At 43.9% G+C, this 16347-nt stretch overlaps 1 protein-coding gene across 1 annotated transcript in view; it reads left to right on the forward strand.

The window, feature by feature from the left end:
• Window positions 1-15423, forward strand: part of LOC134969511 (sulfotransferase 2B1-like) — a 41867-nt gene extending 26444 nt beyond the window's left edge. Inside the window, exons 5-6 of the mRNA XM_063945507.1 lie at window positions 11999-12179; window positions 14308-15423. Coding sequence (XP_063801577.1) covers window positions 11999-12179; window positions 14308-14423 — 297 coding nt within the window. The 3' untranslated portion in view covers window positions 14424-15423. The remainder of the gene's footprint in view (window positions 1-11998; window positions 12180-14307) is intronic.
• Window positions 15424-16347: the final 924 nt, after the last annotated feature.

Below are 16347 nucleotides of genomic sequence, written 5' to 3' on the forward strand. Positions count from 1 at the left end.
TGTTTCCCAACTCCAGTCATCAGGGACCTCTAACAGTACATGGTTTCCAGATCTCCTAGATGGTGCACAGGTGTAATAGTTACTGACTAACCCACAGGTGGAGCTAATTATTTCACTTGTTGATACTGGGGAGATCTGTAAAACATGCAATGTTATGGGTCTTTGAGGATCGGAGTTGGGAAAATACTGAGGCAGTGGTTCCCAAACATGGTCCTCAAGGCACCCCAACAGTCCAGGTATTAGAAATATCCCTGCTTGTATACACCTATGCCTAAGCATGGGTAATGTTAGAACTTGGACTTTTGGGGTGCCTTGAGGACTGTTTGGGAACCAATGCACTGAGGTAAGGTATTACGGATAACAACCCTTTCACATTGCCAAAATATTCTGGGTTATTGCCAGGTCGACCTGGGTTGAGGTGCAGTGTGAATGCGCTACTTAACATTTTCCCGGGTCCATTGACCCGGCATTTCAACCTGGGATTAAAGCAGGGTTATACACTGGTACGACCCGGGTTGAAGTGCAGGGTCGATGCGACCCGGGACTCATTCACAGTATAGGAAAGCCGGCACTTGGAGATAATCTCATCTCCAAGTGTAAGCCCCGGATGCATGACCGCTGACCCGGCAATAAGCTGGGACCAGCTGCAGAGTCTGAAAGGGGCCAAAGCCGGAACGCACCAAGTTGGACCCGCGTACAAAGTCCCGGGTGTGTCCTGGCGATGTGAAAGGGGCGTAACTTTGGTTGTAGTAATAGTAAACGCTAGTAGAGCTTGGTGTGCCAGGCCAAATGCCTTGTGTTGTCATGTATGCACATTATTTAGTAATCACAGGAAGTACTGTACAAACAAAAGATCTTTTTATTAAGTGCTAAAGAGCATCAGAAATCTGCATTGGTGCTGACTCCTCTCATCCGTCACCCCAAAGAGGTACTGTAGCACTTGCTTTGTTTCGCTGGGTTTTCTGATATCTAAAGTTGTGCCCCTTTAAATTGGATATCTAGCCCATGCCTCAGTTATAAACAGCTAAAACTGTAACAACGCACATATCCAACCTGCCGCTAGTGAGTCACACAGCATATTAAACCTTTGATATTTAGTATAGATTCCATTTTCACACTGCAGAAATGAGGAAGTGTGCTTCTTGGCAGCAGGTGCCGTGCTGGTCTGTTACACACATCTAGGTTCCCTGTTTACACCCCAGTGCTCTAGAATAGTCTTCATATATGCCATGGACACTCCTGGTATAAAACTGCTGATCCGGATCAGACCATGTAAAGAGCCTAAAAAGCCAGTTACTGTTCCAAAATGGGCCATTTGTTGAATTTTATGTGTTTATCTTATAGCCGTACCCAAAACATCCAACTCTCCTGATTAGGGCTGCACGAAAATCCTGTCGCCCATTACCTTGATCAGGCAGTTTATGCTAGTATGTAGTTGGCCATTTTTTAGATTTTATTTTTAATAAATTCTTTACTTTTTATTTATGGAAATAACAATCTCCACATAGAACAAAAAAAAGGAAAAAAACGCAATTTCCGGAAGTTCCGTAAGATAATAACAAAAGCATGGTGACAGTACATCTGGAAGCATAATAACAGACTGTCCACCATGAAAAGTTATCAAATATAATAAAATGATCAAAAATGAAGTATCCAACACATAACAAGAAAAAAAGTGGGGGTGGGGGGGGGTGGGTAGAAAAGGGTGACAATGCTAAATTCTTTTGTCGTATAAACAACCCTTAATGAAGTCTAAGAACACTGTACGCTGTTTACTTAAGAAGTACCGTAAGGGTACGCTAGTTGCGTAACGATCGCTCAGCCGAAGGCGAGGCGCTCAAGCGTCACGTTCGCTCACGGCCCAGTGATCACAGGACAACACGTTATTGGCTATGACTAGAGTAATGATTCGCTACGGCGTAGCGGACGCTCGAGACCACGAGGAGATCACCAGCGGCGCAGACGCTCACAACGCTATACCTTTATGTCTAAACCTTTTATCAAAGTAATACACAGAATACCTTAATGTGAATACAGGGTGTAAGTGCAACCTTGTGTAACCTGACTAACTACAAAGCTGCTTGAGCGTCACCGACGCTCAAGTGAACACTTAACACTATGAGAAAAATACACAGATACCTGTTTAGGGTCCAAAGCCTATTATCTGTATTATAACTATTATACTTGCAAAAAGAATCACAGTACAAATGATACACTACAATATAACAGAGACTTCCTAACCAAATAACTATACAAGAAATACAATACAATACTATGCTGATCTAATACAATACGATAATAGTCAATGGGAGATACAAGAGAAAGAGAAGGGTGAGAGAGAGAGAGACGGAGAGAGAGAGAGAGACGGAGAGAGAGAGAGATTGGCTCACAGTAAGACAATGATTACGGAGAGAAACTTACGCACAAAGGGTATGATCGCATGCGCCTCGATATCCAGCTCCCGATTATCAGCAAGAAAACCGTTGATGAGAGTGAAATTGGATATGGTCGGCCTGCCTATTTATGCCCCACACACAATGCAATCTCATAGTCCCTACAATCCCATTGTCCATTGGACGAAGGAATTCGGCCCCGCATCATAACAAAAGGTCATAGGTTGATTCATACAGGTGGGCTGTGACGATTTCCAACAGCTCAGGTGGGTGGGAAACTGGGTTTCCCGCCGCATACCTGAGTACGAGTAAATAATAGAAATGGACATAAACTTCTTATGTCCATAACTATCCGCACGAGCGATTAATACGCTCCAAACCAACATCGGAATATTCTTAATTAAATACTCTTCCGATGGGTACCAAACACTGCTGTATGATTCCTGTTAGACCCTTCGCACAATACAAAGAGGGATTCCTCCGTTCAGGGACATTCTATATTAACCAAACTTTCAGAATCTATCAAAGGGACCATGGTCTACAAACTACATTAATTGTGAAAATATGTAACGAATGAGTCGCACGCTACGGTTACATAAACTCTACCGTAAATACGCATACCGTGCGTCCGCGGGTGCACGCTATTGCGGGTATGCGCCTTCACGGGAGAGCGTACGCATGCGCAGCGCAGACCAGTGTGCGGTGCAAATATGGCAGAGTGTATGGGGATATTTTTCTGACTTTGACAGTCCACCCTTTGGCAGTCAATAATAACTGCCACCTTCAAAACATTTCAAAAGGAGAAAAATATAAGTCAGGGGTTAATTGATTTCCATGGTGGGGAAAGGAAGAAGAGTGGAGTAGGTGTGAAGAGGGTATGACCTAGTGAGAAAGCAGAAGCATGTGTGTATGAGTCCATGTTTGGAGGGTCATGTATCATCGTGCCGTACGTGTGGTAAATCAAGCTTCGAGGTATTGCGAAGTATACATTTGAATTCCTTCTTATCCCGTGGTACAGGTCTGTGGATGGGCTGTCAAACTTTACCGAGCTCTTTTCGGCTTTTGAACAAAATGGGGAGCACATTTTAGTTGATGATACATGAATGGGGGAATATGTGATTGCTGATATCTGTGCCTGTATTCCCTATACTATGTGTGTTATTACCTGAGGGTTGTAGAGATGAAGATAAAGAACACTTATGGAAAATGCAATGATATTCTATGTCAGGGAAATGTACATCTGTTGTTGAAGTTTTGTTCGGTATCTGTTGAGAGTCGTCTTCTTTGCGCTGTATTGCTCCTTGGGCATGAGCAAATAGCTTTGTCAGTGCCATCAGATTTACAAAAAATGTTGGGCTAGCGTGAGTTTAAAAATACTAGGGAAACTGGGGATCCATGGCAAAGTTCATCAAGTGTCCATATCATAGGTTGTCAAAACTTCATCTTTGGTGCTTGTCTGTTGTCTGTATAGCGTCTCGTCAACTTCCTCGTCCAAGGGGGTCTTTGTATCTTGGAGAAAAAGCAGAAAAACAGGTGAAAGAAACGGACCTTATAATCGCATTTTCATCACATCATGGTTTCTATCATTGGGTCATAAATCAAATCCAGGTTAATTACGGTTTCCTCACTCCTCAAGCTCATCACTTTTGTACTTTGTTTGCACCTCATTAAAGCCTGCCCGCATCTATAAATATCAATCCAATAGATATAACAACACCTAAGATACATAGGAGAAACTTTCCAACATCCATTATGACTCCTTGAGCCCAGTCTCCTAAACCGGAGAACCAATTTCGCGGGTTCAACCATGACACCCAACTAGTCAGCTCATTACCTACAGCGGCAAGGGTGAGATTGTGTTTTCGGCGAAATTCCCATTTTAATTGGAGAATATCGTCCATCTTTTGGTCTATGACCTCTACCGGATCCTCGGTGCTATTTGTGATATACGTGCAACACTTTATGCCGTACTGTGTTGCCAATGTAACACAATATCCGCCTGTTACTGCTGTAAGATAATTAAGAACCATCCTATGCTGAACTAGTTCTGTTTTATAAGCTTGAAGTTCTCTTCCAGTGTATCTGAACGTGTCATCATACATTTCAGTGATATTATCTAACAAATTGGCGAGTGCGGAAATGTATCTATAATTCATCACTCCTCGAGCGGTGCGAGTGAAATCTAACGCTACCAGAACCTGAATCCCGGTGGATTCATGGATAAGATCAGAGGCCGGATGCTCTAACCTTTCTGACAGTTGTCTTTTAACTCGGTGCTCGTAATGAGTGTGAGTATAAGGAGCTTGGGCACCACGGTGTATGTCCTTCATTTTGTCATGTGTAACAGTCATCACTTCAGGCAATACTTTTCCAATATAACACAATCCTTCAGAGTTTGGGGCAAGCCACTTGTACGCCTTTCTCCCGCATATGAAATATGCATCATCGGGGAGAACATATGGGACGGAGAAGGACATTACCATATTACACACCTTCCAGGTGAACTCTCCTGACCCTAATTCTTCCATCTGCTTAATGCACGTATCAGTTTGTACGATATGTGCACAGTATCCTGGTGATACTTCTCCAACTCTAGTAATCCTATTTCCTAAGGTATATCGATACCGGAAAGATTTTCCTCTACTGGCTATGTGGCGTACAAGCTCTGTATCTGTAGGCATTCTATCTGCTCTGTGTGAAAAGGTCATGGTAAGGTTGCTCCATGACACTTCCCAATTTCCCGGCTTACGGGGATTGGAGATATTAAAACATAAGAGGGACCTATCCACATGGTATTGGTGGAGCTTCAAACTAGGAGGGCTGGAGATGTTAAACCTCCGGTCCACCGGTCTCCCACCACTTAGCTCAAGTACCTCCCCTAACGTTAAAGGAAATGGTACTAGCCCTGATTTGCTATGACCCTGAGGTACTTGAGAGCATACCCAACAATCTGTTTGGTTTAATACGTTACCCACTAAGGAGTGATAGTCACTCAATGGATGCCGGTCCATATGGATATTAAAACTGGATTGGCATTTCTTTATGCACCCATCCTCAATCAAATTGTCACAGAGCCTACAGATACAGTTTTCTTCAGCTAACAATCCATCACAATTTCTTCTATCGGATCGTTTTCTGATACTCGCCTTTGCTTGTTGGTTTGGTTGATCTTGGAAAACTACGCCTCCATCATCATAATCGGAACCCATTCCAGAACCTCTCTCGACCTCTATGGTACTCTCGCCGGAACAGACTGCTCTGGTCAACATCATGGTTAACATCAAAATCCGGATCACAGTCTCTTGGGGCAAGTCCATCTTTGAGGAGGAAATAGAGAAGGATGAGAAGGGGGAAAAAGAAATTTTAAGGGAGAGGGGATGGGAAGTGGAGAAAAACAATAAAAGGGAGAAGGGAGTCGACAGCTGCTTTCGGTCTTCAAGGCTCAGGTGCCGCCTCAGTCCTCCTGGAACAGACACTCCAGTGATACAACCTCTACCGTCTGTTCCTTATCACGGGACTTCTCTGGATCAGCAACCTTTTTGCAGTGGGATGAATGGACCCAAGTCTCTCTCTCAGCAACCTTCAATGCTGTGGTGCTAGTCAATAAGACCTGGTATGGTCCTTCCCATCTATCAATAAGACAACCTGAGCGTAGAAAATTTCGTATCATTACATAATCCCCAGGTTCAATGTCATGACAATTACTATCTGGTAAATCAGGAATCACCAACTTCAGATTATCATTTTGATTCCTCAACTGCTTACTCATGTTAATCAAGTATTTTACAGTTACTTCATTGTTACATTTCAAATCATCCTGAGGGTTAATCATAACCTGTCCCCTTTTGAAATTCTGTTTGGTCGACAACCGCATGTCAAGAGGGGACCTGGGAGTGGTTCTGATGCTATACAAAACAATGGGTAAAGCTTCTGGCCACGTCAATCCTGTCTCTGCCATTACTTTACTCAATTTATTTTTAATAGTGCTGTTCACTCTTTCGACTTTCGCACTCGCCTGTGGACGGTACGGAGTGTGCAGCTTGCTATCAATACCCATTAATTTACACATTCCTTGAAAGACATCACCGGTAAAATGGGTACCCCTATCACTTTCAATGATTCTAGGGATACCATATCTACATACAAATTCCTGTACAATTTTTTTAGCTGTAAACATAGCGGTATTTGTAGCTGCTGGAAATGCTTCGACCCAATTCGAGAAAACATCTATACAAACAAGTACATATTTCAAATTTCGACATGGGGGTAATTGAATGAAGTCAATTTGTATTACCTGGAAAGGGCCGCCGGCAGGTGGGATATGGGATGGTTCTGTAGGTATTGCTTTTCCAATATTCTTTCTCAGACAGGTAAGGCATGACATTGCTCTTTTACCCGCATGAGAGGAGAATCCTGGGGCGCACCAGTATGCTCTTACCAATTTGCACATCCCCTCCTTGCCTAGATGAGTCAACCCGTGAGCTGCCTCAGCCAGGCATGGAAGATATGCTCTGGGGGCCACTGGTTTACCATGTCCATCCGTCCAGAGCCCTGAGGACTCCTGGCCATATCCCTTTGCCTTCCAGACTGCCTTTTCCTGTGTGGAACACAAATTCTGCATCTCACACAACTTCTGTGTGTTGATGGTATTGAATACCATCAGTTGTGTGGTGTCGGTCTGTATGGGGGTAGCAGCTGCAAGCTTTGCGGCTTTGTCTGCTCGGCTGTTACCAAGGGATACTGGGTCTTGGCTATATGTATGTGCTTTACATTTGATAACAGCCACTCTGTCGGGTTCCTGTATCGCTGTTAGAAGCCTTTTTATATAAGCTGCATGCGCTATCGGTGTACCAGCTGCCGTCATGAAATTTCTGAGGCGCCATAGGGCTCTGAAATCATGTACTACCCCGAAGGCGTATCTAGAATCGGTGTAGATATTGGCTGACTTACCCTTAGCCAATTCACATGCTCTGGTTAGGGCGACCAGTTCAGCAACCTGGGCTGAGTGAGGTGGACCTAGCGGTTCCGCTTCTATGGTGTCTTGGTCATCTACGACTGCGTATCCAGTACACAAGTCTCCCGAGTCTGACTGTCTGTGACAACTACCGTCCGTGTAGAACGTGAGTTCTGCATCTTCCAGTGGATTGTCACTGATGTCAGGCCTTGCGGTAAAATTTTGGGTCAAATATTCCATACAATCATGTGCATCTTCCTTTGTATTAAATCCTCCTTCCCCATCACTCTCACCTTCCACCCTTTGTGTCTGACCAGGCACACCTGGGAGAAATGTTGCAGGATTTAATGTGCTGCATCTCCTTATGGTGATGTTTACTGGGGCCATTAATGCCAATTCCCATCTTGTAAACCTTGCTGATGAGACGTGTCTGGTTTGGGCAGAATTCAATAAGGCAGATACTGCATGTGGTGTATGGATTGTGAGGTTGTGGCCTAGCACGACATCTTCGCTTTTTGTCACTAGCAATGCTATCGCCGCAACGCTACGCAAGCATGTGGGGAGGGATCGCGCTACCGTGTCTAACTGAGCACTGTAGTATGCAACTGGCCTGCTGGTATCACCGTGTTTTTGGGTTAGTACACCTGCTGCGCAACCAGCACTTTCTGTTCCGTATAGTTCAAAGGGTTTCCCATAGTCTGGCATACCTAGTGCTGGCGCCTGCGTTAGGCACTGTTTGAGTCTCCCAAATGCTGTTTCGGATTCGTCTGTATGCGAGATCCTATCAGGTTTGTTTGAGGAGACCATTTCCTGCAAAGGTAACGCCAATATGGAAAACCCTGGGATCCAATTACGGCAATACCCACACATTCCTAAAAACGTCCTGATCTGTTGCTGGGTTTGTGGCAGTGTCATGTCTCTAATGGCTTGGATTCTATCAGCGGTCAGGTGTCTCAGTCCTTGTGTTAGACAGTGTCCCAGATATTTTACCTTAGTTTGGCATAATTGCAACTTGTCTTTGGAAACCTTATGTCCTTTGTCTGAAAGATGAAACAGGAGCTGTTTCGTATCCTTCAGGGAAGCTTCCAGCGAATCTGAACACAGTAGTAAATCATCTACATACTGTATCAATACTGATCCACTCTCCGGTTGGAAAGACTGTAAACAATCATGCAAAGCCTGAGAAAATATACTTGGACTATCTATGAAACCTTGGGGTAACCGAGTCCACGTGTATTGGACTCCTCTGTATGTAAATGCAAACAAGTATTGGCTGTCAGGGTGCAGAGGTACCGAAAAGAATGCGGAGCAGAGGTCAATAACAGTGAAAAATTTGGCAGTGGGAGGAATTTGCATTAGGATGACAGCTGGATTAGGCACTACGGGGAACTGACTCTCAACTATTTTGTTAATCCCCCTTAGATCCTGCACTAGCCTGTAACCCCTCCCCCCACTCTTTTTAACAGGGAAGATGGGACTATTTGCTGTGCTGGACGTTCTTACTAGAATGCCCTGTTGTAGCAAGCGCTCTATTACTGGGAAAACTCCTAACTCCACCTCTGGCTTCAGAGGATACTGTGGGATTTTTGGAGCTATCCTACCATCTTTTACTTGTACAACTACTGGAGCTACGTTTGCCATTAATCCAGTGTCCTGTCCATCTTTTGTCCAAAGTGACTGTGGTATCTGAGATGTCATCTCTTCTATTTGGGATGGATTCCTATTTGTCATAATGGGATGTGACATTAATTTTGATGGGGAGTCTAACATGTCTCGTACTTCCTGAGCGTGATTCTCAGGAATGTCCAAGAATACACCTTCAGGAGTACAATAAATGACGCAACCCATTTTACATAGTAAGTCTCTTCCCAGGAGATTGGTTGGTGCCGATGCAGCTAGCAAAAACGAATGCTTGGTATGCAAAGGCCCTATTGTAATCTCGGCTGGTTTGGCGACTCTGGTGGGACAGTTCCAGCCATGGGAGTAACAGGAGTAGTCCAGCACTACCCGAGCCTCCAATTGACAATGCTAAATTCTTTTGTCGTATAAACAACCCTTAATGAAGTCTAAGAACACTGTACGCTGTTTACTTAAGAAGTACCGTAAGGGTACGCTAGTTGCGTAACGATCGCTCAGCCGAAGGCGAGGCGCTCAAGCGTCACGTTCGCTCACGGCCCAGTGATCACAGGACAACACGTTATTGGCTATGACTAGAGTAATGATTCGCTACGGCGTAGCGGACGCTCGAGACCACGAGGAGATCACCAGCGGCGCAGACGCTCACAACGCTATACCTTTATGTCTAAACCTTTTATCAAAGTAATACACAGAATACCTTAATGTGAATACAGGGTGTAAGTGCAACCTTGTGTAACCTGACTAACTACAAAGCTGCTTGAGCGTCACCGACGCTCAAGTGAACACTTAACACTATGAGAAAAATACACAGATACCTGTTTAGGGTCCAAAGCCTATTATCTGTATTATAACTATTATACTTGCAAAAAGAATCACAGTACAAATGATACACTACAATATAACAGAGACTTCCTAACCAAATAACTATACAAGAAATACAATACAATACTATGCTGATCTAATACAATACGATAATAGTCAATGGGAGATACAAGAGAAAGAGAAGGGTGAGAGAGAGAGAGACGGAGAGAGAGAGACGGAGAGAGAGAGAGATTGGCTCACAGTAAGACAATGATTACGGAGAGAAACTTACGCACAAAGGGTATGATCGCATGCGCCTCGATATCCAGCTCCCGATTATCAGCAAGAAAACCGTTGATGAGAGTGAAATTGGATATGGTCGGCCTGCCTATTTATGCCCCACACACAATGCAATCTCATAGTCCCTACAATCCCATTGTCCATTGGACGAAGGAATTCGGCCCCGCATCATAACAAAAGGTCATAGGTTGATTCATACAGGTGGGCTGTGACGATTTCCAACAGCTCAGGTGGGTGGGAAACTGGGTTTCCCGCCGCATACCTGAGTACGAGTAAATAATAGAAATGGACATAAACTTCTTATGTCCATAACTATCCGCACGAGCGATTAATACGCTCCAAACCAACATCGGAATATTGTTAATTAAATACTCTTCCGATGGGTACCAAACACTGCTGTATGATTCCTGTTAGACCCTTCGCACAATACAAAGAGGGATTCCTCCGTTCAGGGACATTCTATATTAACCAAACTTTCAGAATCTATCAAAGGGACCATGGTCTACAAACTACATTAATTGTGAAAATATGTAACGAATGAGTCGCACGCTACGGTTACATAAACTCTACCGTAAATACGCATACCGTGCGTCCGCGGGTGCACGCTATTGCGGGTATGCGCCTTCACGGGAGAGCGTACGCATGCGCAGCGCAGACCAGTGTGCGGTGCAAATATGGCAGAGTGTATGGGGATATTTTTCTGACTTTGACAAGGGGAAGAAGAGGGGGAGGTAGGGTGGGGGAGTACTGTGGTACTACTCAACGAACATCTCAGTGCAGTGTCTGGGTAGTAAGGTCCTACATTAGAGTATGGGGCACAAGAGCAACATAGGTCTCAGTAGTCTTAAATTCCATCCAATTAAACCAGATGGCTGTATAATCTGAATATTTCTCTAGGGCTGCATAGAAAATATTGTCCATATGCATAGAAAAATGGATACGCTGGAACCATTCCCACATTGTCGGCGGCACTAGAGAGTGCCAGGGTACTAGGACAATGGGGGTCATTCCCCGACTTGATCGTAGCTGTGCTAAAATTAGCACAGCTACGATCATTCCCACTGACATGCGGGGGGACATGCAGTGCCGCCCCCCCCCCCCCTTGGAGAAGTGCAAAGGCATCACACAGCGGCGATTAGGGCTACAATCAGGTCTGAATTAGGCCTCAAAGGGGGGAATTCAAGTGTTTGAAAAGTCGGTTGGGTGACTTTTTTTCCTGTCTATTAGATAGGAAAAAAACAGTCACTCAACTGACTTTTCAAACAATTGAATAGCCCCCAAAGGGTGTAAGGTCCTTGTAGAGTTCAGTTACTCCTTTGTGAGGAAATGAAATGGCACAACTGAATATAAAACCAGTAATCCTTAAGTATATTCTTGTTTTTGCAAATCTCCAAAAACATTTTGAGTTTGCCATCTGCAATTAAATGGTTCAGCCTCGTCACACCTGCCTTCCCCCATCTAGCAGCTAAACCACTAGAGATTCCTGGGGAAAACATCAAATTGTCAAAGATAGACAAAAATAAAAGTGATGTTTTCCCTGATGAAACTCCCTGCTTCTAGCGAAACGTCTTCCATAAGGACAAAGTGGGTCCTACTGTCGGATGTAACGAGCGTCTAAGTTTGACCATGGTACTGCATGAAAGTTAAGGTATGTGGATGAGGCCTCTAAATCACTGCATTGTTTTCTATCAGAGCCTGGACGAGACCAGTCTATAATCCTATGCAAAACCGTGGCTTGATAGTATGCTGAGATCATAGGCAACTGTTGGGTGGTTGGCCAATTTTTAACACCAGTCAGATCAATTGATTATTTTATTAAAACCTTATTAGTTCATGTGGAGAAGTGTCTGAGAAGTCAACTGTTTCTTAAAATGCCCAAAACCTCAGTGGCTAATGTTTCGTCATTTGGTAGGACTTAAGAAGGTCCATAAAGAGAATTTGTGGCTTCCTGGGTTGCCCCATGTACTCTACAGAGGTGGATAAAGTGGAGCAGCACTGCAAATTTTCGATTATGAGTCAGAATGTGATGGTGAATTACACACTTATCCCTCAGGAAATAATGGATCATGAGCAGAGCAAGTTCATGAGGAAAGGTAAGTAACCTTGCATGCAATGTTCATCCGTTTTTATGTCTATTTTACTAGATAGCTGAATTGCAGTGATTTAAAGGAATATTCTGCTGAAAATAACATATTGTAAACTAGGGTTTCCCAACTGTATGTTTTACAGATCTCCTCAATATCACAAGTGAAATAATTAGGTTCACCTGCGGATCTTTCAAAATTAGTCAGCCAGTAATGATTACACCTGTGTGCCAACTAGGGTATATGGAAAACATGTAATGTTAGATGTCCCTGGGGACTGAAGTTGGGAAACACTTCAAACAATGCTTGCTCAGTAATACAGATGTACATTCCATGTTTGAGTGTCTAGTTCACAATATAATCCTAACTTGTATATGGCCCATAATCAGTGCCGTCATCAGGCGGGTACAAATGTAAAGGACATGTGCTGATAACTGGGCCAGCTGGTGGTGATGGACCCATCAGTGAATGGCTACTTTCAGACAGACCTGTGAATGATAAGTCATTTGCAGCCAGGATCATGGGAGCCTGAATTGTCATGTTCTTGGGCCCTTCCTCCAGACCAGGTGCTCTACTGTTGCAATGTATAGTAAGCACAGCCACTAAGTTCCCTATGTGTATCCCTGACCACACCTCTCCTCCTCCCGCAGCTTCCTGTCCATTGACCCGTGCAATTTACTGTATATTGCCAGATGATGGTAGCATTGTAGCGAGTTTGGACACCCATAGTAAGACTTTAAGGGGTATATTCAATTAGGGTCGGATCCATTCCGACATGCATTTGTCGGAATGGATCCGATAACCCCTATTCAATCTCATCTCAATTCGACTTTTAAAAAGTCGAATTGAGACGAGGGACCCAGAGGAGGAGAGGGGAGGGAGCTGGGGGGAGACCAGCGGGGATAGCCGCGGACAGACGGAGTAGAGCAGCGCTACAGTAGCGCTGCAGGAGGTTGTCTCAGAGCCGCCAGACCTCACGGCAGTGTCCACCCGGCTCCAGCAAGCATGACCTCACTTGCTGGAGCCGGGTGGACGCTGCCGTGAGCGGCACGGCTGTGAGACATCCTGCTGCAGCGCTGTGCTGTAGCGCTGCTCTCCCCTGTATGTCCGCGGCTGTCCCCCGTCACCCCGCGGCTCCCCCGCCCCCACCTCCTCTGGTTCCCACATCTCAGTCCGACATTTTTTTATGTCTGACTGAGATGGTCGGAAACGGGGCCAAATCCTGTCGAATTTGGCCCCGTTTCACTCAAAACTACGTGAATTGGCAGCTATACCGCCGATTCACGTACTATTCAACAAGTCGAATTCCACAACTTCTCGAATAAAAACTGATGGGATTGAATAGGTCGAATCACTATTCGACCTTAAAAAGTCGAAAACTGCCGTCTTTTCGACAGACGTCCGTTTTCGACCCTAATTGAATATACCCCTAGATGGGATTAGCCATTTTCTGCTGCTAAACACTGTCTGTTTGAGCGCGATATGCATGGGCACCCAAACATCAATTAAATTGTTACAATTGTTTGGGCATCTAAACAGTCCTAATGGTATTATCAGACGTCTCAAACAATTGAATTCCCCCTTTGAGTAAAAATACTTTACAGAAATCTCTGAAGTGCTCGATGCTGGTGAACTTTTCTCAGCCATTTAATTTTGAACCGTGTTTTTGTAGGAATAGAAAAACTGCTACTAGAGGGCATACCTTCTTATTTTGGTGGAGCTCCTAAGAGGACACAATACACTAGTGATGTCAAACTATAGCTTCTGTAGGAGATAATGACTTAAATACAGCTGTCCACTGTAGTGCCCTCTATGCATGAAAATGTTAAAGGGACAATGTAGGAAGGTCTGAGGGACATGTAAGGTACATGTGTCACACCAGTACTATGGGAGTTGCTATTAGAGCATGCACCTTCTGTGGGCACCATGGCTCCATGCTACAACTCTGTGTCCACCTGCCATTGGTGGTGGAAGGAGCTGGCGTTCTGCATGCTTCATTTGAACTTGACCCCACAATTTCTGATAGCAGCCCTGATAAGAGACATTGAAGCAGGGCATTTCCCATTTGTGAGTACTGACAAAGTTTGGAGTGTACTGTAAACTCTCCACCTCACTATACCTTGTTTCTTTATTGCAGGTATCGTTGGAGACTGGAAGCAGCACCTGACAGAACAGCAGAGCAAAGCCTTTGATAAGGTTTTTCAGGAGAAGATGTCTGATTGTGATCTACATTTTGTCTGGAGTTTAGAATAAACAGTGGCTGATATAAATGTGGGACAGCAGCCGCTCTCAGGTGGCATAAACATTTCTGTAGAGACTGCAGCTGCTCTCAGGTGGTATAAACATTTATGTGCTGGACTGGCATATCGTCCAAGTGTGTACCCACCTTTAGCTATTCCCATGTACACACAATGCACGGATATCACCAACCTGCCTACAGAAATGTACGTACTTTATATACCTCAATACAAGTCTCTTATCCTTTGTTAGCACTATAGGTGGTTATTACCGTAGTTACAGTATGTTATAAAGCAGCAATATCTTCCTGGGCGACGTACAGCAGTACATTACAGTTTTTGTAGTAGCACAATATGATCGAGCATCCTGCACAAAGAGCTTGCAATCTACAGGGAAAAATAAAAGGTGAGGGAAACGTGTAGTGTTAATTAGTGAGTGTAAGGGGACAGTAACTAGTTCCTGTAACTAGTTTTACAGGAACAAGTAATTGAATGTTACAGTTCTTTATACACTGTTTGGTTATAAAAGTATTCACTTCCTTTCAGGGCTGTGCCTAGAGTTCTAGGGGCTCAATTGATATGGTCCCAATACGCTTATGTAAGAGCTCATAGGTCACAACTTTACAAAATGCCCCATCCAACCAGATGAAACTTGAGCAAAAGCGCAAAGAACTGGTGATGACTGCAGTGCCAAATGTTGACTTGCGGGGATAAAAAAGGTTGAACAAAGGTTTCTGTTGCTAAATGATATAAGGAAATGCTATTTTGGAGTAAGTTATTGATACATTTAAAGGGACTGTAATATAACGTAGACTATTTTTAAATTTCTTTGTATGTCTACAGTTTATGTATAATTGTATTCTATAAAAATGTAGACTCATTCTACCTATGTTAACTTTTTTTTAACATAAAAATGCAATAACATTTTTTTTGTTTATAGAAAACTTTTTTTATACTCGGTTGTATATTGTATGTCATTGTAAAACCTTCAATAAATATAAAGATTTTCAGTATAAGCCCATGTGTAGAAACAAGATTTCACTGTGTGCTGTAAGCCAGCGGTTCTCAACCTCGGTCCTCAAGTACCCCCAACAGGTCATGTTTTTCAGGTCTCCTCACAGGATTGCAAGTGAAATAATTTGCTCCACCTGTGGGTCTTTTATAATGTGTCAGTGAGTAATGAATACACCTGTTCAACTGCTAGGTGACCTGGAAAACATGAACTGTTGGGCACCACTGGTGTATGCCATAGCAACAGGAACTCTTTCATGCTGGACTAGAGAAATGAATCTCACGATTAGTATGGACAACGGGCCAAGTCTCACAAAGACTATAGGAAAACAAATGCTATATATTCACCAAGTCAATAGGGTTTTGGTTTTTGAGGGGGGTTTTGTACTAAGTATTACAATTGTTTATACATTGCAGAAGTCTAGTATTTAACCTTAACCTGTATGTGTTCCCCTAAAGACTCTCTTCTTACCCCAGTAGACAGGAGTCACTCCATGACGTCCACATATGTGATTATATGTGAGTGCTTATACCAGGCATTCCCAACCGCGGTCCTCAAGGCACACCAACAGTGCAGGTTTTAGTGATATCCAGGCCATACTTGCCTACCTGACCCTCTCCATGAGGGAGAAAATGCTCTGTTCCCGGACTTTCCTAGTAATGTATGATTGACATCACCTGTGGTGAGCTAGTTAATTGATAAGAAAGGTGTTTCACCACAGGTGATGGCAATCATATATTGCCAGGAAAGTCCAGGAACAGAGCATTTTCTCCCTCATGGAGAGGGTCAGGTAGGCAAGTATGATCCAGGCTTGAACACAGGTGACTTCATTAATACCTTAGTTCAGAGGTTCTCAAACTCGGTCCTCGGGGGCACACACAGTGCATGTTTTGCAGGTAACCCAGCAGGTGCACAGGTGTATTAATTA

This window comes from Pseudophryne corroboree, chromosome 11 (assembly GCF_028390025.1).
Source record: "Pseudophryne corroboree isolate aPseCor3 chromosome 11, aPseCor3.hap2, whole genome shotgun sequence".
NCBI classification, from domain to species: domain Eukaryota; kingdom Metazoa; phylum Chordata; class Amphibia; order Anura; family Myobatrachidae; genus Pseudophryne; species Pseudophryne corroboree.